The sequence below is a fragment of the Palaemon carinicauda genome, chromosome 18, assembly GCF_036898095.1.
Source record: "Palaemon carinicauda isolate YSFRI2023 chromosome 18, ASM3689809v2, whole genome shotgun sequence".
Classification (NCBI taxonomy): domain Eukaryota; kingdom Metazoa; phylum Arthropoda; class Malacostraca; order Decapoda; family Palaemonidae; genus Palaemon; species Palaemon carinicauda.
In genome coordinates, this window is record NC_090742.1 from 60,355,773 (window position 1) to 60,371,802 (window position 16,030).

The 16,030-nt window shown below is 35.0% G+C and overlaps 1 protein-coding gene across 12 annotated transcripts in view; it reads left to right on the forward strand.

Moving 5' to 3' along the window:
* The window catches only part of Nhe3 (Na[+]/H[+] hydrogen exchanger 3), a 90,488-nt gene that overhangs the window by 38,661 nt on the left and 35,797 nt on the right, over nt 1-16,030 (forward strand). For 11 of the 12 annotated variants that reach the window (XR_011047214.1, XR_011047215.1, XR_011047212.1 and 8 more), the window contains exons 11-12: nt 3,098-3,124; nt 11,713-11,925. Coding sequence is in view for 5 of the 12 variants with exons in the window: in XM_068392405.1 (XP_068248506.1) it covers nt 3,098-3,124; nt 11,713-11,925 (240 nt within the window). In the remaining 7 variants the exon portion in view is untranslated. The remainder of the gene's footprint in view (nt 1-3,097; nt 3,125-11,712; nt 11,926-16,030) is intronic. The other variant, XM_068392403.1, reaches the window with a different exon arrangement.

A 16,030-nucleotide genomic window follows, 5' to 3' on the forward strand; every position in this document is an offset into this window, starting at 1 on the left:
TGCCTCATGTATGCCTGAGAGGGACAGCCCTTCCCCAGGAACATATTTCGGTATGCAGTTCATGTATTCACCATTCTTTTTTAATCTTGCACGATTGAACAACTAGTTCACCTGTTCCTTCTCAGCACTCATACTACTTTAAAGAAAAGGAGAAAGAGATCACCGAAGCAAAGGATAACTGATCTGGCATAGCCTTTTTGAAACTGCGACTGACTCCTCTGTATGGTTTTTAGGGAGGATCAGTGCTGTACTAAAACCAACCATGGGAAAAGTCTTCGGTACGATGTACGGGAGCTCACGCTTCTGCTGCCAATGATCAACTTCGTATGGGGCTTGAGCACAAGCACTGCTTGTCAGGACATGGATAGCCATTCTCGCCACTCTCCTGCCTCGGGCCATTCCCGAGACGCTTCAGTGATACATCATTCGACCACCCCACAGGCCAGTCCTGCTGCTCAGCCTAGGTCTTCCCATGCAGTACTTGGAGACCGATTTAAGACTAAAGAATAGAGCAACTTTTCCTACAAGTTTTGTTTAGAAGTTTCTACCCCATCCTCCCAGATGAGGGGGAGCAGGGCCAAATGCATGCAACCCATTTTTCATAATGACCATATATTTTGAGAATACTGTATATACTCTACACAGATATAGGTTTACCTTGACTGTCTCCAGTTCCTGGTACTGTAGTGACGTAACCTAACACTTGCTGCTTCTTCATGACCAGGTTGTTAGGGGGATGGTGAAGTCATCGCTTTCATTCTTGTACAGCACCAAAGTTCTTTAACCAACTATCAAATGGGGTTATAGGGACTTCCTCTCTCCTAGGGATAAGTCTTCTATTAAAGGACGAGGGTTTGTATTCGTGTCGAAACAATCGTAGATTTGTTAATAGTTTGTAATTTTCCTTTAAGCTACACTTATTGCTGCAACACCCTCACAAGTCTAGTGCTGGAGGTCAAAGGGAGAGCTCAGTGGCCTGTCAGGTGGGTGGAGCTTCCCCGCCACTGAACGATGACTACTGCTATTTCAGGCAAAATACATTAACCCCCACCTCTTGATGACATTATAGCCAATCATGTCTCCCACATTAACAGCAGTCACAACATATCCCCTTAAAGTTAGTATAGTTTGAAATTTGTAAAGGGATGTATGGTGACCGCTGCTGATGTGGGAGACGTGATTGGCTACAATGTCATCAAGGATTAGGGCTTGTATCGCCCGGAATCTTTTCTGCGACTGGTGAGAGTTATAACAGCCACATCCACCTTCGCTGAAAGTATACTCATATTAAAGGACTCAGTTTTGTATAGTTAGGAAAAATGCAAATTACTTTTAGAAGATTTAATATTCATGTTAATTGTTAGAGTATGTAATTTTGTACTTCATCTATTTTTTCCTTTATTCTTTTGGAAAAAGTTAAGTTTTTAACTACTGGTGAATTAAATTGCTTTAAAATTATTAAACTAAAATGACAAGCTTTAGTAACGTATGATACAGATGTCCCCTTTTTAAAGATTTCATCACTTTGTATCTTTTCCATAAATTGGTAAGATTCTTTATGTTACCACTGATATATCCTCCATTATAGATGTTTTAATGTGACTAGCTTTTTCCATTGTATTTTGAATGTACAGACTATTCATCGATAAAAAATATTTCTATGAGCACATTTTTCAAAGTTGTGTGTGACTGCTATGCTAAGCACATTTTTTACAATAAATTTAAGACAAGCTAATGACTGATGACTTCAAAGATCCAATTTTTTTAATACTACACTCGTAGCGCAATATGTACCGCTTGCCAGAACATAGGAGGGGATGGAGTGTTTAATTTTGACCAAAGCGAGCCACAGTTGAGCATACATCAATATGCGAGTAATTAGTGTTAGTTCATAACCAATATACTCGTCGATAAAAGTATTTAGAGACGTTTACTAAGTTCACATTCAATAGAAAACGAGGATCAGAAGAAAACGTGATAGCTCTCTCAAGTGTTGTGTGTCCTCATATTTTTTGAATTACCTTATGAAGCTATTTTCGAGGGTTAACACCTCGGCGAGTTTTTTCTCCGTTCATTTTCTTTATGGCATCTCGGTAATTGCAAGGAACTGTTTTAAAGCTGCGGTATTCCCCGCCCTACTTTGTCAATGGGTTCTAAAATGCATGCATTTTCATCATATGAAATTACACATACTGAACGTAAAGACGTACTTATAGTCTGCTATCATTTCATAAAACCAGATACATTGTAAAGATTCAATGTCGAGTACGGTACTGTATTATTTTGTACTGTACAGTATAGTACTTGATCATTTTTTTTGTAATATACTGTACTTGTTTATTATTTTGTACAGTACAGTACTTAATTATTATTTTGTATAGTACAGTACTTGATTATTATTTTGTACTGCATAGTACAGTACTTTAATATTTTTTACTGCACAATACAGTACTTGATTATTATTTTGTACTTCACAGTACAGTACTTAATTATTTTTTACTCACAGTATACTGTATTTCTTGAATATTATATTATGACTTAAAGACTGACGTAAAATGGCATAACTTGGACTCTATGTATTTAATATTTAAGGAAATTTGTAAAGTCGAAACTGACATGTGTTTAACTGGTGTAAAGAGGGTTTTTTTACTCTACAGGCAAATAAGATGAACATTGAAGTATCAGTAATCATAAGTCTATTTTTTCTAAAAGGGGAAGTAATATTTACATTGTATGTTTTTTCGTTTGTGCTAATGCTAATTTGGATTCATTTCTCCACGCGTGGCACAAATATTTAACCTAATTTTAAAAGATAATAATATTTGATAGCTTTTAATAATCGCTCAGTGGGCTAAAATGTTTCTTTCCAGATGTCTTATTGAGATATATTGAATTTTCCCCCCCTCTCATTTTCAGCAGCCGCACAAATTAGAGATAACAATATTAGTGCATCACTATTTTTCTTTTTGCTTTCAATCTTATTAGATGCTTTTATGACCTTTTGTGTTTGTAGCAGATATGCCTACATTTTTAAGTATCCTTCCCTTTTGTTTATTTCCATCTGAGTCGTCAAAATGTGTTCTGTTTAATGTTTCAGGAATACAAAAGCATTGATGACTCCAGGGTACGTAACACTTCTCCGTCTTTTTTTTGTCATCTTACTTGCATGCGGGTGGAGGTTGTAGTAGTTAGCAGCTGGTTTAGTTCGAAGGTTACTTGGTCCAAAGCAGTCACTTCAATGCTTCTCCTTTTGCTTTTTCCATGGTGCTTAAAGCTTTGCTTTCAGTTCATACTTGTCTGTTTTGCTGCTGCTGTCATTCAAATTACTCCACTTCAAAGTTGGGAAATAAATGTATGGATTGTCCCCCCATGCTGTAGACTTAGTCACCTTAGATTTTAAAGATAAATATACTGTAGACAAGTTTCATTTAACTGTTTTTCAATTTGTTTGTCTCATGAACAATTGTTCCCCATTATCTTTTATAAAGTGCCACGTGTGGAGTATTGTTAATCTTGCTTTCTAAAAATGCTTCGCATATCACCATTAAGAAATGTCAAGCTAAGCTTAAGTTTTCTTTGAAGTCCTGTACCTTCTATCAGGTTTAATTGATATTCGTAGTCTTAATTTTAGGATACAGTATGACTGTACTTTTTCTGTACATCACAGTGTTACGTCAGTTACGACTCTTAAAAATATTTCACACTTATGTGGTACTCTTTCTTTCTTTTGTCTGTGAAGATACAACTAGATGGATATAGCAATGGTTTTGTCAAATTTTTGGTTATTAGTCTTTTTTATAATTTTTAGAATCAGAGAGCTTAATTTTCCTTTTTGACAAGGTCATTTGGCCAACTGAAGAGCCATTAGAACCTTGTTTACATGTATCTCCTGAAACATTTAAGTATGTTGGCTGCATGAGAGATCTCTCTTGCGAAGCGTCCTAGTTTAAATGTACAGTACAGTTATTAATTCCTCCCTCCCCATGCATTGCTGATAACCGTTTCTTGTCCTTTTTTGATAGCTACGTATGTGTCCATAACCCAGTTTATAGGATTTTTTTTTCTGCCATTTTAAAGGTGATGATATTTTGTTTCAGGATTTTGACAAAGGTGCATAATTGGGTTTTTTGTTGTGATGTAAATTTCTAATGAGAGTTACTACATACATACATACATATACCAAGGCACTTCCCCCAATTTTGGGGGGGTAGCAGACATCAACAAATGAAACAAAACAAAAAAAAGGGGACCTCTACTCTCTACGTTCCTCCAGCCTAACAAGGGACTCAACCGAGTTCAGCTGGTACTGCTAGGGTGCCACAGCCCACCCTCCCCCGTCATCCACCACTGATGAAGCTTCATAATGCTGAATCCCCTACTGCTGCTACCTCCGCGGTCATCTAAGGCATCGGAGGCAGCAGCAGGGCCTAGAGTTACTATCTTTGGATATTTCATTTTTTTTTTAGCTATATTTGATTATGATTATACAAGTGTGATATTTAAGATCCCTTTCTTTGAGCATCCCAAGGAGTAAGATCCATCGCTGGCAAAATGCTAGCTTTAATCGTAACATAAGGGAAAAGCATCTCTCATTTCTTTATTTAGACATGTCTAATCTACGTTTAATATTATGATTATTGATGTGATCTATCATCAAATCATCCATGTTCATTATGGTTTCTTCAAATGATTTAAAAAATATATGTATAGTTTTGAAGGTCTGTAACCACATCTGTAGCTGAGATTAATCGATGATGATTCTTTATGTAATAATATTAATAATATATTCTGTAGTCCTTGAATTCTAAATCTGAGACTATTCAGATTATATACACTTTGTTGAAATTTTCCATTATTTATTCACGGAATCTCGGAAATATTTAGCATTTTAAGAATAGTTCTACAAAATTTTTATAATTCTAAGAGTAGTTCTACGAAATTTATAGCATTTTAAGAATAATTCTACAAAATTTATAGCATATTAAGAATAGTTCTACAAAATCTATATAATTTTAAGAATAGTTCTACAAAATCTATATAATTTTAAGAATAGTTCTACAAAATTTATATAATTTTAAGAATAGTTCTTCAAAATTTATATAATTTTAAGAATAGTTCTATAAAATTTATAGCATTTTAAGAATAGTTATACAAAATTTATATAATTTTAAGAATAGTTCTACAAAATCTATATAATTTTAAGAATAGTTCTACAAAATTTATATAATTTTAAGAATAGTTCTACAAAATTTATATAATTTTAAGAATAGTTCTACAAAATTTGTATAATTCTAAGAGTAGTTCTACAAAATTTATATAATTTTAAGAATAGTTCTACAAAATTTATATAATTCTAAGAGTAGTTCTACAAAATTTATATAATTTTAAGAATAGTTATACAAAATTTATATAATTTTAAGAATAGTTATACAAAATTTATATAATTTTAAGAATAGTTCTACAAAATTTATATAATTTTAAGAATAGTTCTACAAAATTTATATAATTTTAAGAATAGTTCTACAAAATTTATATAATTTTAAGAATACAGTAGTATAGCATTTTAAGAATAGTTATACAAAATTTATAGCATTTTAAGAATAGTTCTAGAAAATTTATATAATTTTAAGAATAGTTATACAAAATTTATAGCATTTTAAGAATAGTTCTAGAAAATTTATATAATTTTAAGAATAGTTATACAAAATTTATAGCATTTTAAGAATAGTTATACAAAATTTATATAATTTGAAGTATGCTTCTACAAAATTTATAGTATTTTAAGAATAGTTATACAAAATTTATATACAGTAATTTTAAGTATAGTTCTACAAAATTTATAGCATTTTAAGAATATTTCTACTAAAAGGAAAACTGGAGAAACAGAGGTGTCCAAAAACGAACTCTTTCTTGCCCTCAAAAGAGGTGAAGTGATTAAACTGATTTTATCAATACTTTTTAACTTCTAATTGTTCCCATCAGTGCCCAGTCGGGTATAATAATGCATTACTAGCTGTATATTATTTTTGAGAAAAGGTAGTACATAGCATTATAATTTAGATTAGGTTCATCTTTTATACATTCATACATACATATACCAAGGCACTTTCCCCAATTTTGGGGGGTAGTTGACATCAACAAATGGAACAAAAACAAGGGACTCAACCGAGTTCAGCTGGTACTGCTAGGGTGCCACAGCCCACCCTCCCACATTTTCCACCACAGATGAAGTTTCATAATGCTGAATCCCCTACTGCTGCTACCTCCGCGGTCATCTAAGGCATCGGAGGAAGCAGCAGGGCCTACCTGAACTGCGTCACAATCGCTCGCCATTCATTCCTATTTCTAACACGCTCTCTTGCCCCTCTCACATCTTTTATGGCCCTTTCAAATTCGCAAGCAAATTATGCTCTTTCATAACTTGATTTTGTTCTGCAGTTGAGGATTTCCGACCCTTTATAAGTTCAGATTATTTTTGATTCATCAAATTTTCTCTCTCACTTTGGTGGGATATATATTGATACCACCATTATTGACTGCAAAATCACTAAGGGATTCATTTAATAAATGTGGTAATGACTTAGAGATTAAATCATAGCTTGGTTATTAATGACATATGTTTATTATATAAGAGGATAACAATATATGAAATCATCTCTTTAAGAAATCAAGATTATTCTCAGTCTTGCGTTTTTCCTTAGGAAAGCAGCAAGAATTTCATGTCCTGCTTTGAAACCGTATTACATTTTCCCATAAAATCTAAAGTCGTTTTGAAGTATCTATCTTTACTTAATTTTTAGCATTATTGTTATAAAGCTATACAGTATAGCCTTCTTTTCTTTCTAAAGGGAAGCAGTATAGTTTGCACTTTCAGGATTGTTGTCAAGGTTATCCTGAAAAAGTTTGGATGTGTCATAATGATTAAAAGTTTCAAAAAGATAAGGTCTCTCTCTCTCTCTCTCTCTCTCTCTCTCTCTCTCTCTCTCTCTCTCTCTCTCTCTCTCTCTCTCTCTCTCACATACACATTACCTACTATCAGAAGTAAAGTAATAGGCTATCATATAGTTTGCAAGGAAACTCTCTCTCTCTCTCTCTCTCTCTCTCTCGTCTGCTTTTTTTTCTTATTTTTGGAACAGAAAAGATACAGCTTATGTGTTATCCTTGTTAATATCACCATCTAAGATTCCAGTACCATATCACTACTTAAACTGTAGTGAGCTTTTTTCAAGCTTCTCTTTGACCTACTGCTTCATTTCCTTGCGTTATGTAAGATGCTCTCGCAGAATCTAGCTTTCCAGCTGTGTGGTGCTCTGTAGGCATTACTCGGGAATCTTTGCAGCTTTTCATCGGCCCCTAGCCGTGCTTACTTTACATCCTTCTACTCTATTATTATTATTATTATTATTATTATTATTATTATTATTATTATTAATGGCTAAGCTACAACCCTAGTTGGAAAAGCAGGATGCTATAAGCCCGGGGCTCCAACAGGGAAAATAGCCCAGTGAGGAAAGGAAACGAGGAATAATAAAATTTTTAAGAAGAATAACATTAAAATAAATATCTCCTGTATAAACTATAAAAACTTTAACAAAACAGGAGGAAGAGAAATAAGATGGAATAGTGTGCCCGAATGTACCCTCAAGAAAGAGAACTCTAACCAAAGGCAGTGGAAGACCATGGTACAATGGCTATGGCACTACCCAAGACAAGAGAACAATGGTTTGGTTTTGGAGTGTCCTTCTCCTAGAAGAGCTGCCTACCATAGCTAAAGAGTCTCTTCTACCTCTGTTTCCATTTCCTTTCTTCCATCTTGCTGTCCAATCTCTCCACTAAGCTAGGACCAGGGAGGTCCAGGAAATGGCTGTTGATGACTGAGCAGGTAGACAGATAGGCTCCATAGCTCATAAGGAGAGGGAGGATGCAGACACTACTAGAAACTAACGAGATGGAGAGGTCCTCGAACCCCCTTGAGGATGCAGATGCTACTAGAAATATCGAACTTAACCCTTTTACCCCCAGGCTATTTGGAAATTTCCAACCCTTAACCCCCAGGGGTTATTTTTTATTCAAGCACATTTTGCAGTATATATTTTTCAAATTGCTCTAACAGCCTTAATTTTCATCATAGAGAGGTCAGATTGGTCTCATTCTCTTGGAAAATGCCTGAAGTTTCTCAAAAAATAAAAGAAAAATTGTAAATAGCATTTTTTTGCAGGGACGTACCGGTACGTCCATGGGGTTAAAGGGATGTGTTTTGTGAAACGTACCATTACGAGGCAGTGGAATTTCCAATAGGCTGCTACTTGGATGCTGAATGTCCTCATAGGCCCCAGTACTGGGTTGTATAGCCAAAATTCCATAAATCGAATCCAATCTAATGTCTTCCTCTTTGTGATCAACATTTTTGACATTTCATTAAAGAATTAAAGAATTTTGTAGGCCTATTTAAGTCTAGATGTGTAAGTCAGTAGTACTATCTTTATTCTACTTAATATAGGGAGAATGATTATGATCATACATACATACATACATACATACATACATACATATACCAAGGCACCTCCCCAATTTTGGGGGGTAGCCGACATCAACAAATGAAACAAAACAAAAAGGGGACGACCTCTACTCTCTACGTTCCTCCCAGCCTGACAAGGGACTCAACCGAGTTCAGCTGGTACTGCTAGGGTGCCACAGCCCACCCTCCCACATTATCCACCACAGATGAAACTTCATAATGCTGAATCCCCTACTGCTGCTACCTCTGGTCATCTAAGGCATCAGAGTAATATATTTTAATTAAATATGTTTGAAAGGTGTCAATTTAGATCTTACTGTACCTTACTTAAAAATTTTACATCATATATTTGTTTATTTTCCCATTTCCAAATAAGGAAATCGGCGCCAACTCGTGTATCAGTTATCATAATGCCTCAGTATTTGTTATAGTTGAAGTATCCAAACTCATTTACTTATATGTTGGATCAGCTGTTAGATTTCCACATGCCAAGACAATGTCCCAGGGTTAGTCATCCCTGTGGTTTGGTTCTTCTCTGGTAGCTCTTGCCTTAGGGTACCCTGACATTTGCACGACTTTTTGCCACGAATTTGTCGTGGCAAGTCGTGACATTTAGTAGGCCCTAACTGGAAGATCAAAAAACAAAAAATTACCTCAGAGTCACAGCTGACCTGTCCACATTGACACGAACTGGCACGACGAGTTCACACAGTTTGCGCACTTCCCGCATCGTCCCGACGAGTTCACGAACAATTCGCGCATATTTCACGACCCGGTCACGAAAGTTTGTCGTGACCAAAATTTTGAACATTTCAAAATTCTCGTCACGACATGCCACGATGTCATGACGGGTTTACAAACACTTCACGCCAGTTCACAACTCGAGTCGTGACAATGCGTGCCACAAATTCGTGCAAGTGTCAGCCTGGCTTTAGCCATTCTCTTTCACGTTGTTCTTTCTATTTTTTTTCTAACTTTTCTTTTTACAAGAGCTGTTGCTTTTACGCTATACCATTTTCTGTTGGCCTTTATTCTGTTTTATTCTTTTTTGCCATATTTTTTTTTTCTATTATGTTAGCATGGGATGGGTGAAGGAAATTGTTCGTCTGTCGTGAGTGACTACCCTGTCATTATCGAGTGCACTTATCCCGAGCTATTTTTCGAGATATGGGGAAATGTGATCAAATATACATTGCATGTTATTATCTATTAAACATGGCTCACTTATACACATGAATTAATATAGAAAATTTTGCACAGTTCATAACACATTGAGGTAGAAGAGAAGACCAGTTCCACTTAGCCATCCTTGGTCTTCTATGGCAATTAATGCAAAATTATCTTTTGCAGGATAAGGAGAATGAAATCCACCATAAATAAACACTTTGACAGTACCTTGTATCAAAGCCATACACTTTATTGTAGTTTGCTCTACTGCACAGGAAGGGTTACAGTAATATTAGACTTCGTCCTTTGCTCATGTCATTCACGTCTTCCTGCATGAGCTTTGAATTTGGCTTTGGTAGACAAGTTGACGTAATGAATTTGTTTTCATTTTTAGTGCTAACAAGTCTTGACCAACGTCAGGCAGTATTATCACTATAATCAGACTTTGTTGTTTGTGATGACTAATGTTAAATGTTAGTAATTGAACAAATGGTATTCAATTTGTCAAATATACAGTAATTGCACTAGTATTGAATCACCACAGTATCATGATTTTTGTAACTATTTTATCAATAAAAAAGTGAAATTATTAATTGTCATTGCTCAAAGGAATGCTCTCTCAATAGTAATATTGATATTGACATAAAGAATATATTTTCAAACATTTTAACAAGGCAAATAATACACCTGATGGAATGATAAGTGTGTTTGTCTTGCTATAAAGCAGGAGGTATGAAACCATATCCCAAATGTCTTATTTTTAACATTGTAGTTAGTCATTTGATATTCTTACCCATTTTTGAGTACTGTACTATACTCACCATACTAAACTGTCTAGATATAGATTAGAATAGATAATTTGAGACAAGATGGATCAAAATTCTTGTTAGAATTAGCTTGTTTTGATTTTCCTCGGCAGTTATTGCCCCAGTGCAGGTAGTTCTATTTCCTGTAAAGGGCTAATCAGTTTCCCGAGTATTGGCTCTGATGGACATTTTCATATTTGGTTCCTTAGAATCCCAATGGATGATTCCATTCGCCACATATAACTTAAAAGAACGTACTCCCTTCTCTAGAGTTTCAATACGGGTGGTATCATAAACCACTGTGGGATGTATTATCAGTAGGTGTACTGTATACTGCCCTGTTTGGCGATAGTTCTTCAGTTGCCTTGCTAGTCACCCATGCTGTTTCCTTCTTTTGGTAGAGTCTTATGAGAATCTGTGTGTGATTGAGTGGTCTTGGTTTAAAGGTTGCTCATGAGTGGCAGTGGCAAGGAACAGTACAATGCCCTAGAGACCAATCTCCATGTCCCCTCTCCAGGCATTGACTGCAAATGACCGTGCATGTCGACTTATAAGCTCCTGCAAACCCCACATCCATATAGAAACTAGGGCTTGAACTCCCGTCCAAGAGATTGCGAGACGGGCTTTTCCAAAAGGCTATCACAACCCTAAAAATAAGACTCCACAAGGGAAAGTCATCACTTCCGTTAAACCAGGGATTTTGTTGATTTACATTGTGCAGATAATTACTACATATGAAAATTAAAATATAGCTAAATGAAATAACTTTTGCCGTTGATTTTTCTAGTTTTCGTATCTCAAAACAGTTTTGCCTAGCCTTTTAGGCTGTATGTTCATTGGTGCATTAGACAGCAATTCTAGAATTATTTTCTCTCTCTCTCTCTCTCTCTCTCTCTCTCTCTCTCTCTCTCTCTCTTGATGTCAGGATGCCAGAGAACTTCAAATCATTCATTTTTTCTCTCTCTCTCTCTCTCTCTCTCTCTCTCTCTCTCTCTCTCTCTCTCTCTCTCTCTCTCTCTCTCTCTCTCTCTCTCTCTCTCTCTCTCTCATATATGCCATTTTCACTGAAAGTGATGATTACTATAAAATTGTTTGATCTTCACATGCATTAAGAATCTATAAACCACACAGGTAAGAAAAATGCAAACTGGAGACACCAACACGACAATCCATCTTTTGGCTGCATAGATTTATGCAAGTTATCTTCTTTTCATCCTTCAGGGTCCAGGATCAGAAGATGGCGGGGACTCCGATTCCTGCAACCTGACTTCGAGCAAGTTCGAGAAGGCAAAGCTCTTCCGCATATGGGAGCAGTTCGACGTTCGGTTCATGAAGCCATTCCTGACAAATAGCCGGCCCACCCTTCTAGATACGCTCCCTATCTGCTGCGCCCCATTGGCCAGACTCCTCACCACGACAGACCAGTTGACGCAGGTACTATTTTCAGTTGTTTCCCTCAGACTTTTACAGCCTAAGTATTGTTCATTTATTAGTTTAATTTTTAATTTGCATGGAATGTTTCAAGGATATGTTGTATGTAAATTTTTAAGAATGGTTGCATGGGCTTCGTATACTAAGTAAATTTTTAAGAATGGTTGCATGGGCTTCGTATACTAAGTAAATTTTTAAGAATGGTTGCATGGGCTTCGTATACTAAGTAAATTTTTAAGAATGGTTGCATGGCCTTGGTATACTAATATAAGTCATTTGCACAAATTATCTGTCCATAGGAGCAAATTTTTTTAATGGGTATCAAGCTAATTGGAGCTGCCATTTTAAAAAATTCATAGATGATATTGGGAAAAATTTTCCCCAAAATATCTGGATGGTTGAATGAGAAGTGTACATACATGATTTTGTGATAGCCGTTCAATTTTGAAATTATGTTGAAAGTATAGTTATGTAAAAAACTATAGATTTGAGAAATGGTTATACCCAGATTTTTTGGGGCCACTGTGGGTTTGTCTAAGGCTTCATGAATTTGTAAATATATGCCTTTTTTTTGGTGAGCCTTAATACTTACGTTCCCTGGTATCTGCTTTTCACATTCTGGTTTCATCTTTGGTAACCAATTTATTTATTTATTTTTTTTTTTTCTTTTCTTTTTTTTTCCAAATGCTGTAGGTATTTTTAAGGAAAAGTAGATCAATTTTACATCGTTAGTGTACAGTGCAATATTGCTTTTGGAGCTTCGTGTGATTTCATGCTTTTGCATGAAGCATTTGCTGTTTATTGCAGATTGTAAATATACTTCTGTTAGCTTTTTGTTAGGTACTTATAGAGTTTTACAATAAAGTTTAATTATTTTCACTCTAAAACATTCTTTATGGCCTTAGATTCAGTTTGTCATTGATGCAACGCTGATAGAAACCTTCAAAAACCTCACTCGGGTTTATTTCCTGATAAGAAAGGGTAACTTATCAGTTCTTTGGAGGCTTAGAAGAAGTGTCATCTCTTTTCATTAGGGATATTCTTTCTGAGTTGTCCTACTTTTGGCTGCTTTTATAAATCTTTTATTGTATTTGTTTTACAGCTATTTTCTCTTCTCCATTGTAAGGTTAATTTCATGGAGAAAGGCTCTATCTTTATTCCTGGCATGGTGGCATGATTGTATACTTTCAAGTCACTCACTCAAATTTTGTGTGGGGAGAATTTCATATGTATTTTTGTAAAGTGCAGTTTTACAGGCTTTAAATTCTTTAATTTTTTGTCACAAATCATGGATAGTTCTGGATACTTGTCTGAGTTATTGCTTAGACAAGAGGAAGGTCAAGGTGCTGGAGTTGGAGACCTAACATTAGAAGTACCAACACCAAGATTACCTTGCTACTGGAAGTACCACAACAATCCATTGAAAGGAAGAAAATGAGGAATCTCGGAAACCTCAAAGAATTCAGCTAACTTTTTATCCGCTGTCGTGCATTTCAATTTCTTAGTGATGACCCCTAGTTCTCCTAGGTCATACAGTGGCACAAAAGTACTGTACAATTTCTGATTTTCCTATTGAATAAAGTTTCTTTTGATTCTGTCCAGAAGTATATTTCTGAAATGGCACCAACATGGCCCTTGAACTTCCGAACTACCTTTGCCTTTGATTTTTTGTAGGCCTTAGGGCTGCTACATGTTTATTGGCACACCTTACAGGCTTACTTTAATATGTATGCCTATGCAATTCATAAGTTTACCAATTGTTCTATTGTACCCATATTAGTTTAAGTTTTCATCTTTAAATTCAGGTATATGGGTTGGTTTTACCTGTTCAGATATACCTGTAGGTGTTCAACTTTTTTACAAATACCCTTTGGTGTAGGTTTGCCTTTTGAGTGGTAGATGGTGCTGTACCATAAAATAACTTTATTTTTAGACTGAAATTACTTATTCAACCTGGACTAAGTTTATAAATTTAAAATATATATTTTTCATTTAAAGAATTATTGGTACCATTAAATGAAATGGCACATTTAGGCAGCTTCATCGTCATCATAAACATTTGTGTGCCGGCTTCATTGCCTTCCTTGTTTGTGAGCAACTTTACGCTAAAACTACTAGACCGAGTTTGGCCAAATTTGGTAGTAATTTTGGGTACGACCCAAGGATGAATCTGCAACGTTTTGGATAAAGTACATCAAAGTACAAGTACACAGCAGTACTTTGAAAATAATTACAATGTTAAATAAATGGCAAATATATTCTTTATTTTTTGTTTGCGAACAACAGCATGCAAAAATCGTTGAACCAATTTCAACGAAACTTGTTGTACATGTGGGGTATGACCCAAAGAACAAATCCATTAGATTTTGAAGAAAATACATCGAAGTAGAAGTACGCAGTGGAGTTAAGAGCAAAATAAGACTGCTTGGCATGGCGAAGGCATGCTCTGTACTGAGTGCCCCTCTTGTTTATAATATTAACAGGAAATAAGTTCTCTCCACTCTATCTTTTCCTATGTACTACCTGCCTGAAATCTCTGCTGACTTAGGTCTTTATCTAATTTTGTTTAGCCTTCCTGCAGGTCTTGGTCATAGTACTTTCATATGCACTGCTTGTCTGACTAACTGTTCTCCATTTGTTCTCGTCGCATGCCCACTTGTCTCGGTAGTTGGAATCTCTGTTTGTTTTCCAACTGATGGACACATTCCACTTTTTCAGTTCCTTTATAATCTCTCTACACATATCTCTGTCAGTTTTATATTTACGTAGCTTCGTAACATTTTCGTTCAATAGATACACCCTAATGTTTTGTTTGTAATATTTTGAACATTTCATCTTAAGGGTTATGCCACTTGATATGTTTACAAAAATTAATCGTTAACTGCATGGGTAGTGGATTTCATGAAGTTTATTCTAAATTTATGATTTTAATAGTAGCATGTCCAAATAGCAACCTAGTAGTTGTAGGATAGTGTTATGAAATATTAAGCTATTTATATGGTAGAAAGCTGCAGATTTGATGTAGTTATATTTGAATTAGAAATTGTTTCTGTAAATTTTATTCCCAATATTTATTCCCAATATCCTGTTTTGAATGTATGAATCTCTTTTCTCATTAGTTTATTTTCAATTATCCTTTGTTATACAGTGGTAGTAATGATTGCTAATATTATAGGGTTTACATAAAATATTTCAATGATTATTCACTGTTATTTTCAATCGGGAAAACCTGGAAGCCCAGATGGAAAAAAAGGGAAACATAATACCCCAAGAATTAGTTTGTTTCAGAAGTCAGTTTGAAATAATTAATTAGGATTTTAACCCTTTTACCCCCAGGCTATTTGAAAATTTCCAACCCTAAATCCCCAGGGGTTTATTTTTTTCCCAGCTCATTTTGCAGTACAGTGAACCCTCGTTTATCGCGGTAGATAGGTTCCAGTCGCGGCCGCGATAGGTGAAAATCCGCAAAGTAGTGACACCATATTTACCTATTTATTCAACATGTATATTCAGACTTTTAAAACCTTCCCTTGTACGTAGTACTGTTAACAAACTACCCTTTAATGTACAGAACACTTAATGCATGTACTACAGTACCCTAAACTAAAACAGGCACAAATATTAAAGGTGATTTTATATCATGCATTTCCTAAACATGCTAAAAAGCACGATAAAAAATGGCAACCAATATTTTGTTTACATTTATCTCTGATCATAATGTAGAAACAAACTGGAGGTAGAGCTTTGCTTATTACCCAGACATATTTCCCATACTTTTCCCTTAGAACTACATCACATCTTCCTACTTTAGATATATATATATATATATATATATATATATATATATATATATATGTGTGTATATATATATATATATATATATATATATATATATATATATATATATATATATGTGTGTGTGTGTGTATATATATATAATATATTTATATGTATACACATATACATACCTACATATATACATAAATACATGCATACATATATATATATATATATATTACTGTATATATATGGGTTATGGAAAAAATCCGCGAAGTGGTGAATCCGCGATGGTCGAACCGCGAAGTAGCGAGGGTTCACTGTATATTTT